The sequence below is a fragment of the Natator depressus genome, chromosome 20, assembly GCF_965152275.1.
Source record: "Natator depressus isolate rNatDep1 chromosome 20, rNatDep2.hap1, whole genome shotgun sequence".
NCBI classification, from domain to species: Eukaryota; Metazoa; Chordata; order Testudines; family Cheloniidae; genus Natator; species Natator depressus.
The window spans coordinates 20290095-20314509 of NC_134253.1; the positions used below are offsets into that span (position 1 = coordinate 20290095).

Below are 24415 nucleotides of genomic sequence, written 5' to 3' on the forward strand. Positions count from 1 at the left end.
CCCACACTCCCCAACAACTACAATAGACTCATCCATAGACACCATTGGGAACAGACCCAGGCTTGTATATAGGGGAAATTACCAACATTTACTCCAGGGGGAATTTTGTGCCACAACACAGTGCAGAATTTGCACATAATTTCATTTCCCCCCCTCCCCCCAGAGCAGAATTAGTGCTGCAAAGCTGCTGGCTGTCAGTAGCAGATGAGGGACCCAGCAGAGCCTGGCTCTCCAGCTTGCAAATACATGACACTGCCGGGGGGGGGGGGGGGGAGCTGGACTTTTCCATGCAGGTGCAGTTCCCAGCATGTCCTGAAGGAAGAAAGTGGCATGCAGGAAACTCTGTACAAGCCTGGGACCAAGCATCAGGCTGTTTCTCCCTCTGGATCCCTGGGTTCTGGGTGGTAGGGGGTGCAGGTGTCTGGGGCACCCCCTTAGTCCCCCACAGCTGGACTCTGGGAGGGTAGGGGGTGTGGATGCCTAAGACTGGAGGGACAGAGATTTCTCCCAAAGATGGGCCCAGCTGATGTGTGTGACACACTCAGACAGGTGCCCAACAAAAGCATAACAGAGAAACAGGAACTGGGTTGCTGTAGGAGTTTCTTTGACTCTCTACTCCTGGGGGAATCTTTTTTGCTGTCTGTATTGTTACAGACATACTGGCTGACAGGTATTTTGAAATAAGATACCAAAATAATTGAAACTGGTGTGATTATATTATTATTTTGACAAATAAAATATACAGAATTTTAAAAGATTGTGTGCAGAATGTTTAATTTTTTAGTGCAGAATTCCCTAAGGAATACACATTACTACACCACTGTGTGGGTGACTTCCTACGTGAACACTTATTCCAAACAATGGCCTTTTTAGTTTAGATTACATCCCCTTGGAAGTAACACTGGTAGGTTTTCCTGGATAGACACACCCTAGCTCTGAGATTTCAATCAAGTTTTGCAAAACCAACCAAATGCTACAGCTGCTGCACACGTGTACAGCGTCCACTGACTTCAGTAGCAGCTGAACCCGAAGAGCTACAACTGTGCTGAGCTCCACTGTGCCAAACTCAGCCCTGTTTGTAAGCCTCGACTTTTGTTCAACCAAGAGCGGTGAACAATTTAAATGTCAGATGCTACAGTAATGGGGGCAATACATGGAGCCTGACAACCTTTGACACAATGCCACCTACAGCAAAATAAAACCTGGATACAGAAGACACTCCATCCACTACAGAAATGCAGCTGCTTCTAGGGAGGATTGTGTTACAGAGCTCTCCATCTCCACTTGCTGATGGTGGTAATAAAAGCATTTCAGTTTATGTAGGGGAATGCTGACACACGGAATAAAAATACAGAGAAAAGTTATCCCGTTCCACTTTGAGCTAACATGTAGGTCCCAGCTTACAGCATGAGGAGACCACCAGCCGTTGTACTTACTGCTTTTCCAGGATAGGCTATATGGTAAGGACTTAGGTGCTCTCATTCCTGACATTAGGTTACTCTTCTGTTCCATTACTACGCTGGACCCAGGGCTGAAAGAGATCAAATACAAATTATCCTACACATGTGTACTTCTTTTAGCCAAGTACCTTTTACTATAAATATTCAAGTATTTTTCTAAAACTGAAGACAGAGTATGTTAATTTAAACAAACCTTCATGCAATCAGAACAGTTACTTCTCCTCGCAAAGGCTAGAGAAAAGTGTGCAACATGTTGATGCCATCTACTTTGACTAAAATCCCCAGAATCAGTCATCCAGACAAGAAAGAAATAAGCCAAAGACAGCAAGAAAAACCAGAGTTAAAGCTTGATTATCAGTATTGCACTGCCCTCAACTGTAAATGGCATCTCAGCACACATGCCCTAGTCATCTCTATACATGCAGACGTCTAACAGTGAATGCCAGTGAAAATGAGATAGGATCAGAGGCTAAAATAGGGAAAGAACAAGTTAAAAATTACTTAGACAAGTTAGATGTCTTCAAGTCAGCAGGGCCTGATGAAATACATCCTAAAATATTCAAGGTGCTGTCTGAGGAGATATCTGAGCCATAAGCAATTATCTTTGAAAAGTCATGGAAGAAAGGAGATTCCAGAGGCCTGGAAAAGGGGCAAATATAGCGCCAAATCTATAAAAAGGGGAATAAGGACAACTTGGGGAATTACAGACCAGTCAGCTTAACATCAGTACCCGAGAAGATAATGGAGCAAATAATTAAGCAATCAAATTGCCGAATCCTAGAAAATAATAAGGCGATAAGGAACAGTCAGCATGGATTTGCCAAGAACAAATCGTGGCAAAACCAACCTAATAGCTTTCTTTGACAGTGTAACAAGCCTTGTGGATGGGGGAGGGTAATGGTAGATGTGGTGTATCTTAAGTTTAATAAGGCTTTTGATATGGTCTCGCATGACCTCCTCATAAACAAACTAGGGAAATACAACCTAGATGGAGCTCCTACAAGGTGGGTGAATAACTGGTTGGAAAATCGTTCCCAGAGAGTAGGTGGCTCACAGTCAAGCTGGAAGGGCATATTGAGTGGGGTCCCACAGGGATCAGTTCTGGGTCCGCTTCTGTTCAGTATCTTCATCAGCAATTTAGATAATGGCATAGAGAGCACATTTATAAAGTTTGCAGACAATACCAAGCTGCAAGGGGTTACAAGTACTTTGGGGGATAGGATTAAAATTCAAAATGATCTGGACAAACTGGAGAAATGGTCTGAAGTAAATAGGATGTGCAACACTCCATATTCATCATAGTGTTATTATTAGGATCATTGATTATGGCATAATTATGATGTTTTGTACAAGATCGGTCATGTAAGGTGTCATTGGAAAAGTTAGGATAATCATATTCAGCAAATCATATTTGTATGCATGTATCATTTTTGTATCTGAAGTTATGAATATTGACTAGGTATCTGTATTTCAAAGGGGCTTACTCTGGAAAACACCCACAGCCAGCCTTTCAGGTACAACAGTGAAGAAGCCAAACAGTGCTAATGGCTCATCAACAAAGAAAATGGGCTGTGGAATAGCTTAGCCTTCCTGTGGAAGGCCACTCTGTAAGTTATGGCTGCTATGACTCTGCAAGGGCACGTGACCAGACCATGCTTCTGGACTCCATTTGGGGTACCTGAATTTTTCCACAAACTGGTCTGGGAACCAAGTTTGAAACAGAGCTCCTGCCATATGAAAAAGCTATATAAGGCAAGGAGTGACATCGTTGGTTGTTCTTCACTTCCCCACAACTCAACAGAGAGAAGCTCTAAAAGAAAAAGTCTTGGAACAGGGTAGGAGATCCCAAGCTGCAAAACAAATGCAGCTTGTCCCTTAAGAATCTGCAAGCCTGACTATCATCAGCCAGGGTGAGAATTTGTTAATTCATATCCAATCTTTCTAGTATTTTCGGCTTATAGTTTGCAGTTCTGTTTATTTACGAGGTAATCTGCTTTGGTCTGTTTTCTATCATTTATAATCTCTCTTTTGTAGTTAAACTTTTTTGCTTTATCTAAACTGGTATGCCTGTGACCAAAGTGTCTGGGGAAAAATCTCAGCCTGGTTAACACAAGTATGCATTGTCCTCTCCACATTGAAGGAATGGCGAACTGGGTAATAAATTCATACTGATTGGGGTTTTGATCAGGGCGGGATGGTACAGCTCTGGGGTCCCAGACTGGGGGTTATTTTGGCTGTAGCCTCTCTATTGCTGGATCATGCAGTGGCTGTCCAAAGCCTGCATGAAACTGCAGCTGGGTGTGTCCCTGCCTGTGTGAATGCTGCTGGGAGTGTAGGTCCAGGAGCAGTCTATAGCCTGTCACAGGAGCACAGTGCTGAGAGGGAGCCCAGGCTGGTGAGTCAGTGGGCTCAGTGGAACCCCAGTCCCAGGTGGCACCCCTGGGGGAACCCGTCACAGGATGAAATTCAATAGGAACAAATTCAGAGTACTCCACTATCAGTTGCACACATACAAAATGGGAAATGACTGCCTAGGATGGAGTACTGATGAAAAGGATCTGAGGGTCATACTGGATCACAAGCTAAATAGGAGTCAACATCATTCTGAGATGCATTAGCAGGAGTGTTGTAAGCAAGACATGAGAAGTAATTCTTCTGCTCTACTCCATGCTGATTAAATGTCATCTGGAGTATTGTGTCCAATGATTGGTGCCACATTTCAGGAAAGATGTGGACAAATTGAAGGAAGTTCAGAGAAGAGCAACAAAACTGATTAAAGGTCTAGAAAACATGACCTATGGGGGAAGATTGAAAAAAATTGGGTTTGTTTAGCCTGGAGAAGAGAAGACTGAGGAGGGACATAACGGTTTTCAAGTAGATAAAAGGTTGCTACAAGGAAAAGGGAGAAAAACTGTTCTCTTTAACCACTGAGAATAGGACAAGAAACAATGGGCTTAAATTTCAGCAAGGGCGGCTTAGGTTTGACAGGAAGTTTTTCCTTTTGTCCAAGTGGTTGAGCACTGGAATAAATTGCTTAGGGAGGTTGCAGAATCTCCATCACTGGAGATTTTTAAGAGCAAGTTAGACAGACAGCTGTGAGGGATGGTCTAGATCAGTGGTTTTCAAACTTTTTTTCTGGTGACGCAGTTGAAAAAAAATTGTTGATGCCCGCGATCCAAAGGAGCTGGGGATGAGGAGTCTGGGGTGTGGGCTGCGGCCAGGAATGAGGGGCTCAGAGTGTGGGAGGGGGTCAGGGCTCTGGGCTGGGGCTGCAGGAGGGGGCTCTGGGTTGGGGGGGTTCAGAGCTGGGGCAGGGGTGTGGTGTTATCTCGGGAGGCTCCTGGTCAGCGGTGCAGCTGGGGTGCAGAGGCAGGCTTCCTGCCTTTCCTGGCACCGCGGACAACACTGCACCCCGGAAGCAGCCAGCAGCATGTCTGGCTCCTAGGCGCAGGGGTGCAAGCAGCTCCGCATGGCTCTCGCCCACAGGCATTGCCCCACCCAGCTCCCACTGGCCGGGAACTGGCCAATGGGAGTGCAGAGTCGGTGGTCGGGGCGGGGGCAGCGCATGGAGCCCTGGGGCTCACCCCCCACCTAAGAGCTGGACCTGCTGCTGGCCGCTTCCAGGGCACAGTGCAGTGTCGGAACAGCTAGGGACTAGCCTGCCTTAGCTGGGCAGCACCACCGACGGGACTTTTAACAGTCAGCAGTGCTGACGAGAGCCGCCGCGACCCAGTGCCCTTCATTCCGCAACCCAGTTCTGGGTCACGACCCGCAGTTTGAAAACCACTGGTCTAGAGAATACTTAGTCCTGCCATGAGTGCATGGGACTGGACTAGAGGACCTCGAGGTCCCTTCAGCCCTACAATTCTATGTCACTGTTACAGGCTGTAGAAGTTCATATGTTGATGACCTCTGATTAGACAGGTAAGGCGCAGTACAATGATTTGGGTGTTCAGGGGTGAGACAGAGATAATGACCAGACACATTATGCTTCATTTTCCAATCCCGCATTGTGATTACACAAACAACAAAATGATTATTTCTGACTCAGGTCATGAGAGATTAGATTAGCTGTCAGAAGTTTAAGCCTAAATTGCTTAACAGCTGACATCAGTCTGCATTTCTATCAAGCCCAGCGTAACAGTTTAGCGTTTAATAACCCCCCCCCCACAAATACAGAACCAGTGGGGATTGAACCCACGACCATCAGCACTAATAATACTACAGTAGAACTAGAGGAGTAACCATTATCTGGTAGCAACCGTATGTTCTTATACTCTCATATGGATCTGCCACTAAAAGGAAACAGGAAACATTGACCCAGGGGCACAGGACTGTTGAGTCATGCCAGTGGGAACGCCCCCACCATCACCCCAAAAATAGGATTCATGAAGTAAATTGCATCTTCCCAACAACACAGCAGCATGAGTTCAAAGTAGTCTGAAAGCACATCATTTATGGAAAGCACTGTCACAAGAAATACACCTTTTGCTACCTGTTGTTTACGCCACTACTGAACGTGCCCCAAACGAAAGTAGAATTTGATTGCTCCTGTAGATCTGCCAAGAGGAAACAGACATCACTGTGGCTCAGTACTGAGTAACTTCTGCAAGCGTCATAGCAACATCAAATAAGAAATACGACAGAGACGTTGCTAGGTTTACAAAACGGAATGAGAATTTTCTACGGCTTGGCATAAGTGACAGCAGAGCAGACATTTAACTGAGAAATATAAAGTGTAAAGGTTATCATCAATTTCCATTTTCATCAAAGCACAGATGGTGCAACAGACTATATGGAAAACAACAGAAGTTCTGTAAAGAATAGAAGGCATGTGGAAGAGCCTGTGAAGCAGGGGAACTTAATTTGTTCAGGGACAGTATAATTGGGTGTCCCAACACATGATCTGTGCAGAAGGATCTATGGGACCTCTCTCTCCTAGTCCATGTGACTTCTTTGGGGACAAGAAGAAGGGAATAGCAGGCGCTGACAGCCCGTGTCCTCAGCCTACTTCCTTACCTCTATCCCAATCTTCGTCACATGGGGGCGGCTGCCACATGCTGACAATGTTCATCTTCTCTCCCTGGCAGTTATTTGAGTGACTCACTTAAAACAAAGAAGAGTCTTAGTGAGAAAATCTTTTTGGATAAAATAAAATCCTATTTTAGGTACATTAATCATTTTTTGACCTAGCTGTAGAATAGCTCTAGGCCTTGGAGAGGAGCAGCATACACTGGAAGCTGATCAGGTACTCCCCTAGTCTTAGGAGCAAAACTCTTGAGGCCAGGGATGGGCATTTTGAAGGTAGCAAAGGGATACAAAATCCATGAGAACCCTTTGGTGGGCCATACCTTAAGAGGCTATATATTGTCTAACTCAGAAAGGTTTGCTACAACACCGAATGTTTGGCAAGCCAAATCAAATGATCTGGCAGGGTGGATGTGGCCCCCATTTGCCAATGCCTGTTTTAGGCCTTTTCTAAAGCTAAACAATTCTGCACACATCTTTCAGCAATGGTGCAGCTGCTCCAACATACGAATTGGGAGAGGGTTCAGGTGTGTTTCTACTGTCATGTCACAAAAATCTTCTCAGGGTTTTTTCACTACTGTCATGCTCTAAGCCCTGTCTACATTAACATGCACATCATTGCTATCTTCAGTACAACTCTACATTTGCCAGAGAATAGGTATGTTTTCCAGTGTAGTGATAGCCGTATAGATATCAGTGGGGGGGAAGAACTGGAACACAACCCACATAACCAAGTGATTTAGGTGCTGGGCTGACAGACCTGGATAGTGAACTCCTCATCACAGAGCAGACAGCATGGGCAGTGGTAGGGAAGCTTCTCCATAGTCCCCTCCCCAACTTGCCCCACTCTGAACTGGAGGAACCCAACTCCTGTTGGGAAAGTTATTCAGCCTCCCTGGCTCAGTCATGGCTTTTCTGCTAAGATAGTCAAGTAGGATGTAACAGAAGGGAGGATTGTTATGATCTAGACACTTGTCCATTAAGAACTGGACTGAGACCAATTTATTTCACATATGCCACTAGACAGGCTATAAAGATTTTCGGTCACTATCAGGTCAGATCTGCACTGGAGACCCACCTCTCTCATGGCCACTATCTTTCCTCTCTAAGCCATCCAGATTCCCAACTAGATCTCATTCAACACACACAGTTTATGGCATAATGCACAATTCCCATTTTAATGCTAAAATCTCTGGCAGATAACACATGTAATGCAAGCCAGTTGCCTCTCCGATGCTTAGGAGAATTTCCATGGACACAGAATGAATGAAACTCAAGCCTTCAAGGACTCCTGCTACTTCAGGATCATGAAGCACTACAGGTAAAGGGTTGCTTATGGAATAATAGAGCATTAAAACAATCTAACATTAACAGCAAAAGTTACGTTAGAACTCCGTTAGCCCAAGAGTTCCCAAAGTGAGTTTACAGAGCCAAAGGAGTCTACTATTTTCTCACCAATGTCTTCCTCAATGCAGCTTTTGTCATCACAGCTTGATATATGACGGCTGATCTCAGCTCGGGGAACCTGATGGCGGGCATTAAAGGGGCATGTGGCTAGCTGCTTTGCAATTTCAGGGTGGTTCTAGAGAAACAGAAAAAGCATGTGCTATCTCACTGAATTCACCCAAACCCTTGTGTTTTCTAATCACTAGTGAAGGGTTTGTGCAATCTGCATCCTGAAATAGGTTGAAAAAATTAAAACAAGGAAAGTCAAACTTAGTTCAGGTCCTGAGCACAAAAGCAGTGGAAAAACAGCAAAGCATACGCATCCTTTATGATACAGCCTATGTTTGTTTATTTTTACATTTAAACTACGCCCTGAATTTATCTGACTGAAGATCAGCCCCAGAACAAGCACAGTGAAACTGTTGCAGTGTCAGCACTGGCATGGTTCAATGCACAGATGAAATTGCCCTAAGAAGCCGACCTGGGGAGTAAGTGCTTTGAAACCCTAAATAATTCAGCCACTTTATTTTTAAATTAAGTAAGCGACAAACTAGAGAACAAGAAGAAAGTCAAGGGAAGTGTGAATGATGGAGGCAACCTAGTGACAGAGGATGTGGAAAAAGCTAATGTACTTTTTTTGCCTCTGTCTTCACGAACAAGGTCAGCTCCCAGACTACTGCACTGGGCAGCACAGCGTGCGGAGGAGGTGACCAGCCCTCTGTGGAGAAAGAAGTGGTTCGGGACTATTTAGAAAAGCTGGACGAGCACAAGTCCATGGGGCTGGATGTGCTGCATCCGAGAGTCCTAAAGGAATTGGCGGATACGACTGCAGAGCCACTGGCCATTCTCTTTGAAAACTCATGGCGATCGGGGGAGGTCCCGGACGACTGGAAAAAGGCTAATGTAGTGCCCATCTTAAAAAAAGGAAAGAAGGAGGATCCAGGGAACTACAGGCCAGTCAGCCTCACCTCAGTCCCTGGAAAAATCATGGAGCAGGTCCTCAAGGAATCAATTCTGAAGCACTTACAGGAGAGGAAAGTGATCAGGAACAGTCAGCATGGATTCACCAAGGGCAAGTCATGCCTGACTAATCTAATTGCCTTCTATGACAAGATAACTGGTTCTGTGGATGAAGGAAAAGCAGTGGACGTGTTATTCCTTGACTTTAGCAAAGCTTTTGACATGGTCTCCCACAGTATTCTTGCCAGCAAGTTAAAGAAGTATGGGCTGGATGAATGAACTATAAGGTGGATAGAAAGCTGGTTAGATTGTCGGGCTCAACGGGTAGCGATCAATGGCTCCATGTCTAGTTGGCAGCCAGTATCAAGTGGAGTGCCCCAAGTGTCGGTCCTGGGGCTGGTTTTGTTCAGTATCTTCATTAATGATCTGGAGGATGGCGTGGATTGCACCCTCAGCAAGTTTGCAGATGACACTAAACTGGGAGGAGAAGTAGATAGGCTGGAGGGTAGGGATAGGATACAGAGGGACCTAGACAAGTTGGAGGATTGTGCCAAAAGAAATCTGATGAGCTTTAACAAGGACAAGTGCAGAGTCTTCCCTGCACTTCGGAGGGAAGAATCCCATGCACCGCTGCAGACTAGGGACCGAATGGCTCGGCTACAGTTCTGCAGAAAAGAACCTAGGGCTGACAGTGGACGAGAAGCTGGATATGAGTCAGTGTGCCCTTGTTGCCAAGGCCAATGGCATTTTGGGATGTATAAGTAGGGGTATTGCCAGCAGAGCTAGGGACGTGATCGTTCCCCTCTACTCGACATTGGTGAGGCCTCATCTGGAGTACTGTGTCCAGTTTTGGGCCCCACTCTACAAGAAGGATGTGAAAAAATTGGAAAACGTCCAGCGGAGGGCAACAAGAATGATTAGGGGACTGGAACACATGACTTATGAGGAGAAACTGAGGGAACAGGGATTGTTTAGTCTGCGGAAGAGAAGAAGGAGGGGGGGATTTGATAGCTGCTTTCAACTACCTGAAAGGGGGTTCCAAAGAGGATGGATCTAGACTGTTCTCAGTGGTACCAGATGACCGAACGAGGAGTAATGGTCTCAAGTTGCAGTGGGGGAGGTTTAGGTTGGATATTAGGAAAAACTTTTTCACTAGGAGGGTGGTGAAGCACTGGAATGCGTTACCTAGGGAGGTGGTGGACTCTCCTTCCTTAGATATTTTTAAGGTCAGGCTTGACAAAGCCCTGGCTGGGATGATTTAGTTGGGGATTGGTCCTGCTTTGAGCAGGGGGTTGGACTAGATGACCTCCTGAGGTCCCTTCCAACCCCGATATTCTATGATAAGTCTCTGCCTGCGCTAGAGCTTAAGTCTTCGCAGTTAATTTAACCCTCCTGAAACAGGAGGGAAGTTACTCAATGTTCCAGCTGAGGCCACATCTATATTGGGAGCATTTTGCCAGTATAGGTAAACTAGTGTGGACATAAAAGAGCACTACTGGCCCCCACTGAATGAAGAGCCTTTACCCTTAGAAAAGAGCAAGAATACAAAGAGGAAGAACCCACTGCTCAGGCTTGCTCTGCATGGCTTTTATATTACTAGAGCTATGTTGGCTAGGGGTGTGATTCCTCACCAATACAATCAGACCAGTACATCATCTTTACACGTGGATGCAGTTATACCGGTATAAGTGCGCTTATACCAGTACAACTGATATACACTAGCACTGGAGAGCTTAAAATAAGATACTAGACTGAGAGGACAAAAGAAAGGAGCAGATTCTCCTCTTAAATATACAGCATTCTCGCCCAGGATAGAAGACTGCGAAGAGGGACTTGCAGACAGATGTACACTGAATAGAGTTATTAACAATATAAAAAAAAAAAAAAAGACAGCTTAGCAGCTCTACTGCTCTGATTGCAGACTAAAAGAATTAACTGCAACATCAGATCACTTCTGCTTTGGCCAGCCAGAAGGCATCCATATAACACTGGCTGCATTTGTTCCATGGCCTGAAGTGGGAAGTAAATAGCCTGGTCCCATGAGTGAACTGTTGGAAGAGAATAGGATCCCATCACTGAGCTAGGTATTCTGAAGAACCTGTTTCGCCTTTCTTCAGGGTAAATGCACTGATCCGAAGGGCATTACTAAATATGAACTGGATGCTTTTACGAAGTGGTAAATGGAGGAGCGATATAAATATGAAATAAAGACGGCTTCTTCCAGCCTAATAGCAAGTGAATGCATCCTTCTAGCAAAAGGCAGCACAGCATACTGAGCTCACCATGCATTAGCATTTGCAAAAATATGATTTCCAAAGTGCATTAGAGACCTTAACATCCCATCCTACCTTCCTGCACTTTATAAGATGATAGGGAAACCGACAGGCCCTGATTTGATGATATTTATCATAGGGACATTGTATTAACCTCTCTGGATCCAAAGCATCAACTGGAAGAGAAGGAATAAAAAGACAAAGGAAAAAACATTCTGTAAAACAAGATCTAAGTTCATCATCAACACAATTCACAAGAGTGGAAACATACTAGGTACTGGAGCAGCCCTCTAACGGGGTTAAGCCATCAATTTTTAATAGCCGAGACAAAAATGCTAAACTGCTAAGTTGGCACTCACTGTGTGTACCCAACCAAATTCACTTCGGATTTTGGGTGAGTAGAATATTAAATTAAAAATGAGGAAAGCGCAATCAGTAGTGCAGAGTGGCCAGTACATATTAATGACTATACTTATGCAGAACAGTGAGCTAGAAATAAACATTACTATAAAAACCCTTGAAGCTACAAAATTAGCTAGTTGTACAGTAGTGACATGCTAAGGATTGGCAGAAGCACGGCATTCTGAAGTAAATCCTTTTGCATTTACCTTCAGACTCCAAGGCCATCTCTGCTGGATTAAGAAAAAAATCAAACTGAAACAAACATGTCTGGAGTTAAGGATGCAATTTGCACTACAGTGCCCTTGGTCCTGTAAAGTGCAGAGGCTGGCAGGTGCTTAAGAGCCCAACACTCACTGAACATAGTGAGGGCCTAAGTCACAGGCACTTTTTGAAAATGTTCCCTCCTAGTCCATACTATGACCCAGAGACAGGCACGAGTCACCTTAATCACTTAACAGTTACACAGAAGGAACAAGGTAGGGGAGGACCAACTTCTGATAGTGAGAGACACAAGCTTTCAAGCATACATACACCTCTTCTTCAGGATTCAGTTTGTGTTCATGCAGCAGCTTTCTTGCCATCACAAATGTGTCTCCCCTCACGCCTTCCATGCTATTTATCCGCGTTTGTATCAGTGTGCAGAGGGCATGCACAGAAAGGAACATGGGCCAATGGACTGTGGGAGGTTTTCTAGATAGCTGGAAGTAAGGGGGACGGGCCAAATTGATTACATAAATCAGTGTTTTTCAACCTTTTTGCTACCAGGGACTAGCTTAGAATCATAGAATATCAGGGTTGGAAGGGACCTCAGGAGGTCATCTAGTCCAACCCCTGCTCAAAGCAAGACCAACACCAACTAAATCATCCAAGCCAAGGCTTTGTCAAGCCGGGCCTTGAAAACCTCTAAGGATGGAGTTTCCACCATCTCCCTAGGTAACCCATTCCAGTGTTTCACCACCCTCCTAGTGAAATAGTGTTTCCTAATATCCAACCTAGACCTCCCGCACTGCAACTTGAGACCTTTGCTTCTTGTTCTGTCATCTGCCACCACTGAAAACAGCCTTGCTCTATCCTCTTTGGAACCCCCCTTCAGGTAGTTAAAGGCTGCTATCAAATTCCCCCTCACTCTTCACTTCTGCAGATTAAATAACCCCAGTTCCCTCAGCCTCTCCTTGTAAGTCATGTGCCCCAGCTCCTTAATCATTTTCGTTGCCCTCCGCTGGACTCCCTCCAATTTGTCCACATCCCTTCTGTAGTGGGGGGACCAAAACTGGACGCAACACTCGAGGTGTGGCCTCACCAGTGCCAAATGGAGGGGAATAACCACTTCCCTCGATCTGCTGGCAATGCTCCTACTAATACAGCCCATTATACCATTGGCCTTCTTGGCAACAAGGGCACACTGCTGACTCATATCCAGCTTCTCATCCACTGTAATCCTCAGGTCCTTTTCTGCAGAACTGCTGCTTAGCCAGTCGGTCCCCAGTCTGTAGCAGTGCATGGGATTTCCTTCCTTCCTTCCTTCCTAAGTGCAGAACTCTGCACTTGTCCTTGTTGAACCTTATCAGATTTCTCTTGGCCCAATCCTCCAATTTGTCTAGGTCACTCTGGACCCTTCCCTACCTTCCAGCGTATCTACTTCTCCTCCCAGTTTAGTGTCATCTGCAAACTTGCTGAGGGTGCAATTAATCCCATCATCCAGACCATTAATAAAGATGTTGAACAAAACCAGCCTTAGGACTGACCCCTGGGGCACTCTGCTTGATACCAGCTGCCAACTAGACATGGAGCCATTGATCACTACCCGTTGAGCCCGACAATCTAGCCAGCTTTCTATCCACCTTATAGTCCATTCATCCAATCCACACTACTTTAACTTGCTGGCAACAATACTGTGGGAGATGGTATCAAAAGTTTTGCTAAAGTCAAGATATATCACATGCACTGCTTTCCCCATATCTACAGAACCAGTTATCTCATCTTGGAAGGCAATCAGGTTGGTCAGGCATGACTTGCCCTTGGTGAATCCAAGGCTTGCAGCCTTTCTAAACAGTATCAGGGAGATCTGAGGGACAGGCCATTGAGAAAAACTGACACAGATACTTAGGACAAATGGCTACTTGTGACGAAGTGGAAAGTGTCCTAGTGTTTGTATGAATACTGTGCGCGCCTCAGTTTTCCCTATGTGTTGCACAAGTATCTAGGTGGGGGGATAAGGGTGTGGGACCTTTGCAGATACCCCGAGAGGGAAGGTGCAAGTGCCGTCTAGCTCCCTGGGCCCAGACAATAGTTGTATCCTGGCAACGGATTGCCGGGGCCCATCCTCTGCAAGAGCCAGTTGGAGGAATTGGAGAACAAAGGGAGGTGGAGGCCAGGTGACCGGTTTGCCTGGGGAACAGCATACAAGATGGAGGAGGGGGCAACTGGGTGTGACTGTAGGTGGACTGCTGGAGGCTGGTTTCATAAATATAAAGGGAAGGGTAAACCCCTTTAAAATCCCTCCTGGCCAGAGGAAAAATCCTCTCACCTGTAAAGGGTTAGGAAGCTAAAGGGAACCTCGCTGGCACCTGACCAAAATGACCAATGAGGAGACAAGATACTTTCAAAAGCTGGGAGGAGGGAGAGAAACAAAGGGTCTGTGTCTGTCTGTATGCTGCTTTTGCCGGGGATAGAACAGGAATGGAGTCTTAGAACTTTTAGTAAGTAATCTAGCTAGGTATGTGTTAGATTATGATTTCTTTAAATGGCTGAGAAAGGAACTGTGCTGAATAGAATGACTATTCTTGTCTGTGTGTCTTTTTTGTAACTTAAGGTTTTGCCTAGAGGGATTCTCTATGTTTTGAATCTAATTACCCTGTAAGGTATCTACCATCCTGATTTTACAGAGGGGATTTCTTTACTTCTATTAAAAGTCTTCTTGTAAGAAAACTGAATGCTTTTTCATTGTTCTCAGATCCAAGGGTTTGGGTCTGTGGTCACTTCTGCAAATTGGTGAGGATTTTTACCAAACCTTTCCCAGGAAGTGGGGTGCAAGGGTTGGGAGGATTTTGGGGGGAAAGACGTGTCCAAACTACGTTTCCCAGTAAACCCAGTTAGAGTTTGGTGGTGGCAGTGGATATTCCAAGGGCAAAGGATAAAATTAATTTGTACCTTGGGGAAGTTTTAACCTAAGCTGATAAAAGTAAGCTTAGGAGGTTTTCATGCAGGTCCCCACATCTGTACCCTAGAGTTCAGAGTGGGGGAGGAACCTTGACAGCTAGTCAGACTCCTGGTTTGGGACTCAGGAGGAGACACCCATGGCTCTGGGTCTCCTCAAGTTGAACTTTGCTGTAACTTTCTGCTTTCTGTGCTAACAAGATTCTGCTCTATGCTGTGTTCCAGACGACTAATAAACCCTTCTGTTTTACACTGCTGGCTGAGAGTCACTCCTGACTGCTGAAGTCGGGGGTGCATGGCCCCTTTGAAAGGCGTGTAAGGTTTCCCCAGGTGTCCTATTCAGGTGGCTCACTGCAGGGAGCTTATGGTGTGCGACAGGGATGCTGAATGCTCCGAGGTCAGACCAAGGAGGAGCTGAAGCCCAGGAGGCTTGTCCTAGTGAGAGTGTGCCCCAAGGGGTAGTCACACTGGAAGAGGGTCCTGGTCTGGGGGCTAGTCTTCACCAGACTCACTGCAGCTGCGCTAATGTAGGGCAGTAGTGTAAACGCACTATGAAGACCAGAGAGCGCTTTCCTGTCAGCATAAATACTCCACCTCAGCGAAAGGTGGAAGCTATGACAGAATGAGAGTGTGTCCCACTGACTTAGTGCTGATGCGGACAGCTCAGGGGGGTGGCTTTTTCATATCCGTGACTGACATAAGTGACAACAACTTAAGCGGAAGCGTAGACAAGCCCTGAACTTCATTCAATGGTTCCAGAGCACCAAGCCCGTGCACCCATGAACTACTACTATGGGGGGAAAAAAGTCCCCAATGCCTCAAACCAACACCATATACCTGGCTAGGCCTCTGGAGAGGGCAGCACCCTTACCTGACCATGGTACTAATTAGGGCTGTCGATTAATCACAGTTAACTCACGCGATTAACTCAAAAAAAAAATTAAAAAAAAAAAATGAATCGCACAGTTACATTTCAATTGGTATTCTATTGTGTGTGTGTGTATTAAACATTTTTGGGTGTATTCTACATTTTCAAATATATTGATTTCCATTACAACACAGAATACAAAATGTACAGTGCTCACTCTATTCTATTTATTACAAATATTTGCACTGTAAAAATGATAAACAAAAGAAATCACATTTTTCAATTCACCTCATACGAGTACTGACGTGCAATCTCTTTATCGTGAAAGTGCAACTTACAAATATAGATTTTTCTGTTACATAACTGCACCCAAAAACAAACTCAATGTAAAACTTTAGGCCTTACAAGTCTCCTCACTCCTACCTCTTGTTCAGTCAGTCAGTCACTGAGAGAAACAAGTCTGTTGACATTTATGGGAGATATGCTGCCCACTTCTTATTCACAATGTCACCTGAAAGTGAGAACAGGGGTTTGTATGGCACTTTTGTAGCCGGCATTGCAAGGTGTTTACATGCCAGAGGTGCTGAACATTCGTATGCCCCTTCATGCCTCGGCCACTGTTCCAGAGGACATGCTTCCATGAGGATGACACTTGTGAAAAAAATAATGGGTTAAATAACGTGTGACTGAATTCCTTGGGGGAGAGCGGTGCGCCCCCTGCACTGTTTCACCCGCATGCTGCCACAGATTTTCTGTTATAGCAGTCGCAGATGAATACCCAGCAAATGATGTTCATTTTAAGAACACTTTCACTGCAGATATGACCAAACACAAAGAAGGTACCAATCTGAGATTTCTAAAGATAGCTACAATACTCGACCCAAGGTTTAAGAATCTGAAGTGCCTTCCAAAATCTGAGAGGGACGAGGTGTGGAGCATGCTTTCAGAAGTCTTAAAAGAGCAATACTCCAATGTGGAAACTACAGATCTAAACCACCAAAAGAGAAAATCAACCTTCTGCTGGTGGCATCTAACTCAGATGATGAAAGTGAACATGTGTGGGCCACACTGCTTTGGATCGTTATTGAGCAGAACTCATCATCAGCATGGACACATTTTCTCCTGCAAATGTAAACAAACTTGTTTGTCTTAGCAATTGGCTGAACAAGAAGCAAGACTGAGTGTACTTGTAGGCTCTAAAGTTTTACATTGCATTCTCAAACAAAACAATTTTTTTTGTACATAATTCTACATTTGCGAGTTCAACTTCCATGATAAAGAGATTGCACTATATTACTTGTATTAGGTCAAGTGAAAAACACTATTTCTTTTGTTTTTTTGTACAGTATAAATATTTGTAATGAAAAATAAATATAAGTGAGCACTGTACACTCTGTATTCTGTGTTGTAATTGAAATAAATATATTTGAAAATGTAGAAAACATCCACAAATGTTTAAATGGTATTCTATTATTTTTAAGTGCGCGATTACATTTTTCAATTGCTTGACAGCCCTAGTACTAACAGGATATTAACCATGTTGCGTCTGTAGCAAAACGCATTTTGGAGCCAGCCACTGGGAATAAAGTCTATTATGAATTATGGCAAGGACAGGGCCTTAATAAGAACCGTCACTTCACTGGGATGATCCCCAGGAAATTGATTTAGGCCCTGGCTGCACAAGACATGACTGTAGCTTTATAACCAGTTTGTACCCCACACAGCAAATTTGATCTGCTAGTTGGATCATCCATTTCTCCAGACCACAGACATGCTGCAGCTGGGGGACATAGTCCACTAGGTCAGTGTGGGAACTCACAAACCATGATGCACACTGTGGAGGACTGCAAAATGGCAACTTCCTGGAGCTCTTCATGCCTTGAACATCACTGATAAGAACGCTGCGGCTTGGCCGGATTGCATACACTAAATTAATAAAACGAACCACACACAGCTGAGTTACGCCCCCACTCCAGCCTTCCTGGCTCACAAAGGTTGGGGCATGATGTAGAGTATCTGCACCCAATACACTGCCTAGAAGCATTTGTCTCAGAACATCCAGGCCCCGACCCAACAACTACATATTACCCAGCCGGTCTCACACCCACCTTGAAAAACCTAGGTATTGTTTCTTGCTGTGATATTGACCCACATCATCCTTTATTGCCTCTAAAGTTTGTGTGGTTTTGAATTGCAAGACCACCACTGCACCTCGTTTTGGGTCCCAGAATGAAAGAAGTTGTGAACTGCTGCTCTAATACACAGAAGCATATATTCACCAAACTTAATGCCTATAGCGGAAAGTTACTCCACTCCCTCCTTTAACCAAGTTTAAGATACTTTCAAAGATCGAAGCGATCTCTCACTGTATCTTTGCAGAAACCATGAATAGAAACAGAGAATTGCAGGACTGGAAGGGACCTCGAGAGGTCATCTAGTCCAGTTCCCTGCATGAATATTAGAAGCCAGCAAAGAAACACTTACCATAGTTGCCTTCTAAATCCATTTGACTGATGCTGAAAGAACTGAAGCTTTGTTGGAGGACGCTTTGAGCCAGTCTCTGAGTGTCACTCTCCTCCTAAAAATATCAACCCTACAGATGAAAAATGAGGAGATTCACAGATTTCTAAGGCCAGAAGAGAATTATGATAATCTAGGAGTGGTTTTTAACCTGCCACTGGCAGACCCCTGGGGGTTCACAGATTATGTCTAGGATTTCCAAAGGCGTCCTGCTCCTCCATTCAAAATTTTTTAGGAGTCCTCAAATGAAAAAAAGTTGAAAACTACTGATCTAGGCTGACCTTCTGTAGAACACAAGGCATAGGACTGCCAGGAATTAATTCCCATTTGACCTAGAGCAGATCTTTTTGAAATCAAAATTGGATGTCTTTCGAAAATTTGATGGAGAATCTACAACAGTTGGTAATTTTTCCAATGGTTAATTATCCTCACTGTTAAAAATAAACCTTATTTCCATTCTGCATTTTTCTAGCTTCAACTTCCAGGCACTGGAAATAACTTTAAAGTCATTTCAATTTATCCATCACAGCTATTAAGTGTCAAAGATCAACTGCACTACAGCAAGTGGTAGACTTTACAGCTACGCTGTGCAGGCATAGGATACAAGCTTATTCTTGGGGGCCCACGTATAATGTAGGGTACCGGGAACCATGTATTCTTGTGCTCCACAGAGAAAAGGTTTCCTTCAAGATGCTAAAAACCACAGATCTTTGTCTGAAACATCCTCTTTACCCAATACATTTAAGAGGATTCAAAGAACCAGTTCCCAAGAAAAATTAAGCCATGTATTTGGGGAGCTCAGTTATCTTTTTTCATACAAACAAAGTAAAACACACTTGAGCCCCTCCACCTGCCTGAGATGTCAACACTTTTACACCTACCTTGTGGCTCATGATCTGTATGAAGAACTTGGTTCCTGATGTTTTAGTTAAAACAAACAAACAGACAACACAAAGAGTTAGATTCTCTCCTGTCTTCACTGCAATTCACACAATTTGAATGCATCGGTCCTCTAAAAAAAAAAAAATCCTTCCCCCCAAGATTATAAGTCTAAATAAGACAGAATTTAAAGGACTGCACAGTCTAGAGACAACCTGAATCTCAGATTTGGTTGCCCATCAGAAAATATGTTTGCTACCCCGCCGGGGAAAGGGAAAGGGGAAGGGGGAGGGAGGGGGAAGGGCTACCCGGCTGGGGGGAGGGGGAAGGGCTACCCGGCCGGGGGGAGGGAAGAGGGAATAGGTTACCGGCCCGGGGGAGGGGAGGGGAACCCGGCAGGAGGCGTTACCCAGCAGACTTTGCGCCGAACCGGAGGCGCGTGGTCTCAGTGCGAAGGCGGCTCCTGGAGCTCCGGAGCAGGCACGGCGAAGCTCCCTCGTCCTGCACTGTGAGACCACAGCGAGGTGCTCACCCCCCTCCCCTCCCCTCGGGCACCCCAGCGAGGCTCCAACCCCCCCCACCCGCCCCCCTTCAGGCACCCCAGCGAGGCTGCTCAAGTCAGCCCGCCCGCGGAAGGGGCGGGGAGGGAGGGGCCTGGGCACTCGGCGCAGGGGTTAGCTGGCGCCCCCCAGGGTCGGGCTTGGATTGGAGCAGGCCGTGTTGGGAGGGCGGGGCGAACGGGGGAGTGTGGCTAAGGGGCCATGGTGCAGGCTGGGACAGCAGTGGTGGCAGGGGATGGAGCACAGCCTGGATGGTAGAGCAGTGCATGCTGGGAACGTGGGTCAGAGGTGGAGCGGTGCAGGCTGGGACAGCAGGTGAGGGGCAGGAGCAGTGCACCCTGGGAATGTGGGTCAGAGGTGGAGCGGTGCAGGCTGGGGCAGGAGCAGTGCGTGCTGGGAACGTGGGTCCGAGGTGGAGCGGTGCAGGCTGGGGCAGCAGAGGAGGGGCAGGAGCAGTGCATGCTGGGAATGTGGGTCAGGGGTGGAGCAGTGTATGCTGGGACATCAGCTGAGAGGGGAGCAGTGCACTCTGGGAGTGCAGCTTGAGGGTCTGGGAGCTGTTTATGCTTAGGGTTACCAACTTTCTAATTGCACAAAACCAAACACCCTGCCCCTGCGCCTGCCCCTGCCCCCCTCTCGCTACATTCCCCCTCCCTCGGTGGCTCGCTCTCCCCTGCCCTCAATCACTTTCGCTGGGCTGGGGCAGGGGATTGGAGTATGGGAGGGGTGAGGGCTCTAACTGGGGGTGCAGACTCTGGGGTGGGGCCAGAAATGAGGGGTTCAGGCAGGAGGGAGCTCTGGGCTGGGGCAGGGAGCTGGAGTGCGGGAGGAGGTGAGGGTTCCAGCTGGAGTGCGGGCTCTGGGGTGGGGCTAGGGATGAGGGGTTTGGGCTGTAGGAGGGGGCTCCGGGCTGGGGGGTGAGGCCGAGGGATTCAGAGTGTGGGAGGAGGCTGTGGGTTCAGGCAAGGGGTTGGGGTGTGGGAGAGAGTGAGGGCTGGGGCTGAAGTCTCTGGCCGGGGATGAGGGGTTTGTGGTGCAGGAGGGGCTCCAGGCTGGGGCTGAGGAATTCAGAGTACGGGAGGGGGCTGTGGGATGAGGCAGGGGGTTGGGGTGCAGGATTGGGTATGGACTCCAGCTGGCGGTGCAGGCTCTGGGGTGGGGCTGGGGGTGCAGGACGGAGCTCTGGGTTTGGGGGAGTGGCTCAGGGCTGGAGCAGGGGGTTGGGGCACATGCTTACCTCAGTCAGCGGGGCTAAGGCAGGCTCCCTGCCTGTCCTGGCTCTGCGCTTGACTTGGAAGTGGCCAGCAGCAGGTCCAGCTCCTAGGCTGGGGGCCAGGAGGCTCGGTGCGCTGCTCTCACCCACAAGCACTGACACCCCCCCCCGCCACCCGCTCCCATTGGCTGCAGTTCCCAACCAATGGGAATGTGGAGCTGGTGCTCAGGGTGGGGGCAGCACACAGAGCCCCATGGCTCCCGCGCCTAGGAGCTGGACCTGCTGGCCGCTTCTGGGGCGCAACGCAGTGCCAGGACAGGTTGGGACCAGCCTGCCTTAGCCCTGCAGCACCGCCGACCGGACTTTTAACGGGACCCTTTTCAGGGTCCCTTTCCAACTGGGCGTTCCAGTCAAAAACCAGACACCTGGCAACCCTATGTATGCTGGGAGTGTGGGCAAGTAGGGAGGGGTGTCTGCTTATGAGTATGGGCTGCCCTGCTTAGACTAAGCTGCCCGGCCCATGCTGGGGCCTCTGGAAGTTGTCACTTCAGTACCATGATGTGCTTTTGCTCTGAAACGTGACTGGCTAAAAATGGCATCTCCTTAGCTGGCCTGTGTGTGTGTGTGTGTGTGTGTGTGTGTGGGAATCAGAGCTGTGATGGTAGTGACAAAAATGAGAAGGGGGAGGATTTGTTGCATTTTGCTCGTTTTAACTCAGCAGAGCCAGCCCAGCTACAGGAGGGAGAGCTCAGGTCTATTCTGCATCATCATTGTTATTATTTATTTGTATTAGCATAGTGCCCAGGAGCCCTAGTCATGGACAAAGATCTGTTGTGCTAGGCACTGTATAGTGATTAAACAAATGCAACATTAACAGAATTAATATCATATTGCCGCTATATAAATCCACACTACATCCATATCTTGAATACTGTGTGCAGATGTGATGGCCCCATCTCAAAAACATATATTGAAAATGGAAAAGATACAGAAAGGGGCAACAAAAATGATTAGGGGTATGGAACAGCTTCCTTATAAGGAGAGAGAAGACTAGGACTTTTCAGCATGGAAAAGAAACGACTAAGGGGGGGATATGATTGAGGTCTATAAAATCATGACTGGTGTGGAGAAACTAAATAAGGCAGTGCTATTTCTGCTTCTCATAACACAAGAACCAGAGATCACCAAATGAAATTTAAGCCTGTTGCCTATTAAACTAACAAAAGGAAGTATTTCTTCACACAATGCACAGTCAACCTGTGGAACTCCTTGCCAGAGGAAGTTGTGAAGGCCAAGACTATAACAGGGTTTAAAAAAGAACTAGATTAATTCATGAATTAGTCAGGATGAGCAGGGATGCAAACCCAAGCTCTGAAGTGTACCTAGCCTCTGTTTGCCAGAAGCTGGGAATGGGCCAACAATAGGTAAGGAGGAATTCTAGGCTACCCTTAGCTGTATGGTTATGACACTGTCTGACCCCCCTACTGGGTCCCAAGGCCATAGAGCCATTCAGCCAAATGGATGGTATTGAGATGGGGGACTATGACCTGTTCAAAGAGGCTTTGCTGCTGAAGTATGAACTGACCCCCAAGGCGTACAGGAAACGATTCCGGGGTGTACGCAAGACCCCAGGTGTCACTTACAAGGAGGTTGCCAATCTGCTGGGGGAATATCCCTGTAGGTGTGGGAAGGGCACAGGGGCCACTACCACAGAGGAGGGGTGTAACCTGGTGGGGTTGGGGCAGCTGTATGACATCTGCCCTCCAGACCTTAGGATGTGGTTAGTGGACTGGAAGCCTAAAGATCTGGGCAGTGCAGGGGCACTATTGGATGAGTTTGTGAACAGCAGATAGGGGGCAGGAGGGAGTTCCACATCAGGAATTATGATGTGATTGGAATAACAGAGACTTGGTGGGATAACTCACATGACTGGAGTACTGTCATGGATGGATATAAACTGTTCAGGAAGGACAGGCAGGGCAGAAAAGGTGGGAGAGTTGCACTGTATGTAAGGGAGCAGTATGACTGCTCAGAGCTCAAGATTGAAACTGCAGAAAAACCTGAGTGTTTCTGGATTAAGTTTAGAAGCGTGAGCAACAAGGGTGATGTCGTGGTGGGAGTCTGCTATAGACCACCGGACCAGGGGGATGAGGTGGACGAGGCTTTTTTCCAGCAACTCACAGAAGTTACTAGATCGCAGGCCCTGGTTCTCATCAGGGTGACTGAAGTCTCCCATATCTGCTGGGAGAGCAATACAGCGGTGCACAGACAATCCAGGAAGTTTTTGGAAAGTGTAGGGGACAATTTCCTGGTGCAAGTGCTGGAGGAACCAACTAAGGGCAGAGCTCTTTTTGACCTGCTGCTCACAAACCGGGAAGAATTAGTAGGGGAAGGTAAAATGGATGGGAACCTGGGAGGCAGTGATCATGAGATGCTCGAGTTCAGGATCCTGACACAGGGAAGAAAGGAGAGCAGCATAATACGGACCCTGGACTTCAGAAAAGCAGACTTTGACTCCCTCAGGGAACTGATGGGCAGGATCCCCTGGGAGAATAACATGAGGGGGAAAGGAGTCCAGGAGAGCTGGCTGTATTTTAAAGAATCCTTATTGAGGTTACAGGGACAAACCATCCCGATGTGTAGAAAGAATAGTAAATATGGCAGGCGACCAGCTTGGCTTAACAGTGAAATCCTTGCTGATCTTAAAACACAAAAAAGAAGAAGCTTACAAGAAGTGGAAGAGTGGACAAATGACCAGGGAAGAGTATAAAAATATTGCTCGGGCATGCAGGAGTGAAATCAGGAAGGCCAAACCACACCTGGAGTTGCAGCTAGCAAGAGATGTTAAGAGTAACAAGAAGGGTTTCTTCAGGTATGTTAGCAACAAGAAGAAAGTAAAGGAAAGTGTGGGCCCCTTACTGAATGAGGGAGGCAACCTACTGGCAGAGGATGTGGAAAAAGCGAATGTACTCAATGCTTTTTTTGCCTCTGTCTTCACCAACAAGGTCAGCTCCCAGACTACGGCACTGGGCAGCACAGCATGGGGAGGAGGTGACCAGCCCTCTGTGGAGAAAGAAGTGGTTCGGGACTATTTAGAAAAGCTGGGCGAGCACAAGTCCATGGGGCCGGATGCGCTGCATCCGAGAGTGCTAAAGGAGTTGGCGGATGTGATTGCAGAGCCATTGGCCATTCTCTTTGAAAACTCATGGCGATCGGGGGAAGTCCCGGACGACTGGAAAAGGGCACTACATTAGCCTATCTTTAAAAAAGGGAAGAAGGAGGATCCTGGGAACTACAGGCCAGTCAGCCTCACCTCAGTCCCTGGAAAAATCATGGAGCAGGTCCTCAAGGAATCAATTCTGATGCACTTAGAGGAGAGGAAAGTGATCAGGAACAGTCAGCATGGATTCACCAAGGGCAAGTCATGCCTGACTAATCTAATTGCCTTCTATGACGAGATAACTGGCTCTGTGGATGAGGGGAAAGCGGTGGACGTGTTGTTCCTTGACTTTAGCAAAGCTTCTGACACAGTCTCCCACAGTGTTCTTGCCAGCAAGTTAAAGAAGTATGGGCTGGATGAATGGACTATAAGGTGGATAGAAAACTGGCTAGATTGTCGGGCTCAACGGGTAGTGATCAATGGCTCCATG

The 24415-nt window shown here is 46.7% G+C and overlaps 1 protein-coding gene across 1 annotated transcript in view; it reads right to left on the reverse strand.

Moving 5' to 3' along the window:
- The window catches only part of LOC141975320 (uncharacterized), a 146214-nt gene extending 128795 nt beyond the window's left edge, over nucleotides 1-17419 (reverse strand). The window contains 6 exon segments of the mRNA XM_074935613.1: nucleotides 1405-1531; nucleotides 5956-6019; nucleotides 6480-6566; nucleotides 7944-8070; nucleotides 11243-11343; nucleotides 17413-17419. Of these exon segments, the coding sequence (XP_074791714.1) occupies nucleotides 1405-1531; nucleotides 5956-6019; nucleotides 6480-6566; nucleotides 7944-8070; nucleotides 11243-11343; nucleotides 17413-17419 (513 nt within the window).
- Between the last annotated feature and the right edge of the window lie 6996 nt (nucleotides 17420-24415).